At 36.4% G+C, this 5,436-nt stretch overlaps 1 protein-coding gene and 1 long non-coding RNA gene across 2 annotated transcripts; one reads left to right on the top strand and one right to left on the bottom strand.

The window, feature by feature from the left end:
- The first annotated feature begins 534 nt into the window (after nt 1-534).
- LOC128558062 (uncharacterized) lies at nt 535-2,066 on the top strand. Its single transcript, XM_053546853.1, has 2 exons — nt 535-1,486; nt 1,842-2,066. The coding sequence occupies exons 1-2, from the start codon at nt 893-895 to the stop codon at nt 2,064-2,066; spliced, it is 819 nt and encodes a 272-aa protein (XP_053402828.1). The 5' UTR covers nt 535-892.
- LOC128557795 (uncharacterized) lies at nt 2,065-3,392 on the bottom strand. The gene is made up of 3 exons (XR_008371394.1): nt 3,348-3,392; nt 2,689-2,963; nt 2,065-2,458 (listed from the first exon to the last, which is right to left on the bottom strand). It is a non-coding gene; the product is annotated as an uncharacterized LOC128557795 (long non-coding RNA).
- Between the last annotated feature and the right edge of the window lie 2,044 nt (nt 3,393-5,436).

Raw genomic sequence — 5,436 nt, 5'->3', positions numbered from 1 at the left:
TCTTTATATTCTCATTAACCGACCATCTATAAACAAGAAATAAAACGTCTACTTTTCAAGATTAATCTTTAACAATTCACGGTCGGTCAGACAGAAGAAAGGACAGACGGACAAATGGACAAAATTAATGATATGCATGTTACAATGCAACTGACGCGCAGAAGATATAGCCTCTCAAACGGCTATTGTGGGACTACTGACTTCACGGTTGATTGATTTTTAAAAATTTATCACGTGTAGATTCAAGTGTAATTTTGGTATGAAGAAACAATTCAAATTTGAAATTTTTTTTTTTATTTCAAAATATACCAGTTATACATCTGGATAGTTTCTTTTGCTGTTTAGTATATTTCGTTTCGCATAACGTATTCAATAATTTGTAATATATGGGTGTATGTTTGTATCCCTTCGGCATCTCTTTCCGACGTACTTGTCTTTCTGACGGTTGGCATTTAGGGCTTTCTGTAATCTCGCGAGACGATATTTCACGCTTGATTTGACCGCACTGTAAACAAGGGAAGGAGTTTCGTTCATTTTGACAGCCGGATAAAAAAATGGAAATAAGACAGGTAATTCTACTCTAAAAAATATATAACTTACCTTCTTACATGTTCTTTTGTTAATTCCAAAAATTCCAATTAAAAAATCATAAAATTCATCATTATAAAGTATTTTTTCAATAACCAAAACATTCCTCGTCTGCATTGTGACATCATATGCATTGATGACGTCATCAACTTTTGTGTTTCATGTACAGGGTGTTTCCAAAAATTCGATCCATTTTTACCTACCTTCTTATGAGTGGTAGTATTTTTTCTTGTAGTTTCAAAGTACTGTTAAGAGGAAGTACAGAACTACTTACACCCCTCAGGATGTTACAGATGCATATAACATGGTAAAAGAACACCATCTACCTGTGGAACGTGTTGCCAAACAGTTTGGCATACCAATTACAACATTAAAAGATAGAATAAGAGGAAAAACATCAGTAGATGTCCTTAAGTCTGGTACTCCTCCTCTATTCTCACAAGAACAGGAAGCATTTCTGAGTCAGCACCTTATTACAATGGCTGAGATTGGTTTTGGATATACCCGGCAGGAAACAATTAACTTAGCCTCAGATTATGCTGTGCATCTTGGCCTAAGAGAACAAGACAAACCTCTTTCTAAACAGTGGTTTTATAACTTTCTGAACCGATGGCCTAGCATTAAAGTTGTGAAACCTAGATCTTTGGAGATGGCAAGAGCAAGAAGTGCAACCCGCCCGGCTATTGCCCAGTACTTCAATGAACTAAACAAAATTCTCACCAAATACAACTTAAAAGATAAACCACATTGCATTTATAATATTGATGAGAAAGGTCTTTCACTTGAACATAAGCCACCAAAAATTGTCACAGGTACTCATTATAAACCACAGGCTGTTACATGTGGAAAGTCGAAAACAGTCACTGTGATTGGTGGAGGAAATGCTGTTGGAAACCAAGTAAATTTTCACATAACGTATTTTTATGTTGCACTATTAATTAAGATATTTTCACTTAAGAATTTGCAAATTTTTAATGCATACTGTTATTTATAGTTAACATACATGAAATACACAATCATATATACATAGATTTTTTAAATTTTGTATTATGTATAATTTTTCCAAACAATTTGTTAGATGCAAAAAATGTAGTTGTTGCAATACTAAATTCTTAATATAACTGACTAATAATAGTTAGGTAATCTATAACTGACTGGTTATAATTAGGTAATCTGTCTATAAATATCATATAAAATGATAAAACAATGTTCATGTTGTTTTATTGATCACCTCCCTTTCATTTTTTATACAGGTGCCGCCCTTTTTCGTATTTCCTGGTGTTAGGATGCTTCCAGGTCTACTTGAAGGCTGTACTTCTGGCACGTCTGGAACAGTATCAGAATCTGGCTGGTCTAACACTGAAGTGTTCACAAAGTATATGACAGAGCATCTAGAGCCACATCTACCCTCTCGGGCTGACGGCAGTAAGGTGCTCGTATTGTATGATGGTCACAGAAGTCATGTTTCCTTGGGCTGATTGAGTGGGCACAGAAGAATGGTATTGTTTTGTTTGTTCTTCCCCCTCACTGTAGCCATTTACTACAGCCTCTGGACGTAAGTTGTTACGGGCCTTTTGAAATTGCCTGGAATCATGCCTGTCATCAACACCTTCGACAGTCTGGAGGTTGTTTGATTACCAGATTTGATGTGTGCAAGATTGGCTGTAAGGCATACACTTCTTCTCTTTCTGCAAGTAACATCCAGTCCGCCTTCAAACATTGTGGGGTATATCCATTTAACCCAAATGTAGTGCCAGATTCTGCTCTTGCACCTGCTTCAGTTTTTAGACCAGCACCTGATACCACAGAGAACCATGAACAAGAACAGGCCCTGGCTGTTGATGACTGCAATACTGATGCAAGGCTCTTCCTGGAAAAGAGAGGTGGGGAAATTTTGAAACATGTTCCAGTTAAAAAGGTAAGAAATACCTTAAGTAAAGTTGTGAGTGGGAAACCTATTACTGAACAAATTGTCTATGAAAAAATCAAAGAACATGTAAAAAGTAATGCCAAACCAAGTCTGAAAAAAAAGCAAACTGCTCCAGGGAAAAGAGTTGTAGCAGCAGATAAAAAGAAAACTAACTTAAAGAAAACACATACCGTCACTGAACCCATTCCGAGTACATCTGGTATTCAGGCAGCCCAGACAGAATACTCTTCCTCTTCTGAATCTGAAGATGACACTGATGTGTGCTGCATTTGTCAAAAATTCCATCCTGAGGAGCTCAAGAATTGCATCAGTCTAACCATAGTCTCTTGGGCATGCTGTGATAAATGCAATGGCTGGGTACACCTTGGATTCTGTTCCCCAGTCAGGGTTATTAGAAGAGGTGACTCCTTCCTGTGTCCAAAGTGCACAGGTACAGAGGAGTAAACTGTAACATTAACATTTGCCATTACATTGTACATAGTGTTCTGTTGTGTTCACATTTATAAAAAAAACTGCTAAAAACCTAAAGAAGTGATAAAACGTTACAAATTTAGTGTTTAGTTACTGTTGGACATGTGTCAAATTTAAACTTTGAAGAAAAAACATGTACTGCCGTATTTTTGGGCAGTGACTGTAGCTTACATCATATCGGCGGAAAGTGATGACGTCATACACATATTACACTAATGTGAGTGCCGCCATATTTGTTTTGATTTGATAAGGATGGAAACCTGTTTTCAGGAAGATATTCAAACAATATAGGTAGGACACTTTGTTGTTTACAGTTTTACAGGTTTTTTTTAATTTATAAGGTTTGTGCTATAAATACCTCCGTTTGTTTGCTTATACCGTCAGAAAGAGATGCCACCGGGATAAGAAAAGTGGTCTATCACTGTTTTCGGGAATATCCGGCTCTCAGGTAATTGTTTTGGCTGCTCGTTACAAACAAAATCGTCACTCTCACCAGGATATTCAAGGGCGGATCCAGAGGGGGGGAGGCGGTGCACCCCCCCCCCCCCCCCCCCCAACCCGCAAAATCGCCGGAGCATAGGTAATTTGTATAAATCGATTTTACTGCAGTTTTAAAAAATACAACTAATATTTAAACGTGCGACAAATGTCATGAATGTACAATTTGTACTATGAAAGATATTGAAAAAAAAAAGAATTGAGAGGCGTAGGAATTTCGATAAGCTTATTTATTTTCATATGGAGTTAAAAGTTTCAAATATCATTCCACAAATGAAAATCTCACTAAGCAAAATAAAAACGGATGAAACCTGATTGAAATATACGTAAATAACAATACAAATAAAACAAAAGATGTTCACCCCACTCCTCAGTGTAGCTGAGTCGGAAGCTGAATGCCATCATTTAATCTGATGATAACAATTTGCAATTCCATTGAGAAGAATGCTAAGTATCTCTTCATTTGAAATTGCATCCAAGCGATCAAAAAGTCCCAGTGGATTGTATTTCCGAATGAGAGGGATTAATTGTTTTTGAGCTATTTTATAAAAGTTAATTGGTGTAAGAACATTGCCAAAAATCAGGTATTCCAATTTTTGATGAGCTGCAGTGACACAAACAGCTGACATAATTAGTTGTTCTACCAAATCTATAAATATAATTCTTTGATTGATTTCCTCTGTCGAAAAGAACGACATTTCGTTTACCAATGGACATCTTAACAACGACGTGTGACCGCAATCAAAATTGATCAGTAAATCAAGCCTTTGTATCAATTTAACCTTTTCTAATTCAGTTATTTTATTTTGCAGCATATTAATTGAAGGATTTAAATAATTACGCAGATATTTCCAGTTTATGCATGACTTCAGAAATCTGAGTATGTTCAACAAATTGCAATCGAAAACGTCCTTCCTGAAGTCACTTATTTCGTTATTTTCAAACGTCCAGAAAATACAATTTTTCGCTATAGGGGAGACCGGGGATAGTTGTTACATTTTTCACTGTTTTCGATGTATCTTCCCGATTTATTTGCCAATGTAGATAGTCCATATATCTATGAAAAGCTCATTGTTTGCCGTTTATAGAAATGTATAGCAAAGTATATATGAAAGCATATTTCTACTCGGTTCAGTTAGATTTTAGAGGTCACTGGAATGTAACAACTTACCCCAACTATGGGGTAAGTTGTTACAGGGGTCGGGGTAAGTTGTTTCATTTATATTTGACCATAGAAAAACATTCAACACATAAAACTTTTATTTAAAACAACAGTTCTAACAAATAAATTTTAACGTGAAAAAATGCAGTTCTTTAAGATGTATTAATCTTTTTTTTTTCATGCATGTTTTGCAGAGCCTTGACAGTCCGTTGGACGATGTCGCGGTCAATGAATTTAACCAGTTACTAGAATATAAACACTTGTTTGTTTTTGTTTTTGTTTTTTATTAAAGTATGTGCAGTAGGTAGACTTAAAGACAGTCCGCTTCCCCATCAGATTCACAATTGTGACATATGTACACATTGTTTTTACGGACATTAGTGCACTCCTCGTGTGACCAACCCTTACAACCCTGACACTGAATCCAAGCCTCTCGGGAACGACTATTGGAGTAAGGCTCGACGCATATAAGGCAGAACCATTCATCTTCATCGGACGATACCACTTCTGTGCTGGCTTTACTACGTTTTGTTTTCTTTTTCAAACATTTTTTCTTCTGTACTTTGCTACTTAGTGACCTTTTAACAGATTTTTTAGAATTTGAAATATTTTGCTTCAGCCTATATGCCTCTTCTATCGCGTTTTTCTCCGGTGTGTCGGTTAGAACTGCACTTTTCCTTTTCTTTCGGCCTCCTGTGTTTTTTCTTGGAGCTGCTTTAGGGAATGGGCGAATTCTTTCTGGACAGAACGTCGTATATGTCGTGTCGACAAGTGGATCAGTTAATAC

This window comes from Mercenaria mercenaria, chromosome 6 (genome assembly GCF_021730395.1).
Source record: "Mercenaria mercenaria strain notata chromosome 6, MADL_Memer_1, whole genome shotgun sequence".
Classification (NCBI taxonomy): domain Eukaryota; kingdom Metazoa; phylum Mollusca; class Bivalvia; order Venerida; family Veneridae; genus Mercenaria; species Mercenaria mercenaria.
Note: the sequence above shows the minus strand (reverse complement) of the source record. Positions and strands in the feature narration are given on the sequence as shown.

What these genes read in the sequence shown, in the direction of transcription:
- LOC128558062 (XM_053546853.1), top strand. Translation starts at nt 893, where the DNA reads ATGGTAAAAGAACACCATCTACCTGTGGAACGTGTTGCCAAACAGTTT. An exon ending in GAAATGCTGTTGGAAACCAA is followed by an intron (nt 1,487 to 1,841) that starts GTAAATTTTCAC and finishes TTTTTTATACAG; the next exon opens with GTGCCGCCCTTTTTCGTATT.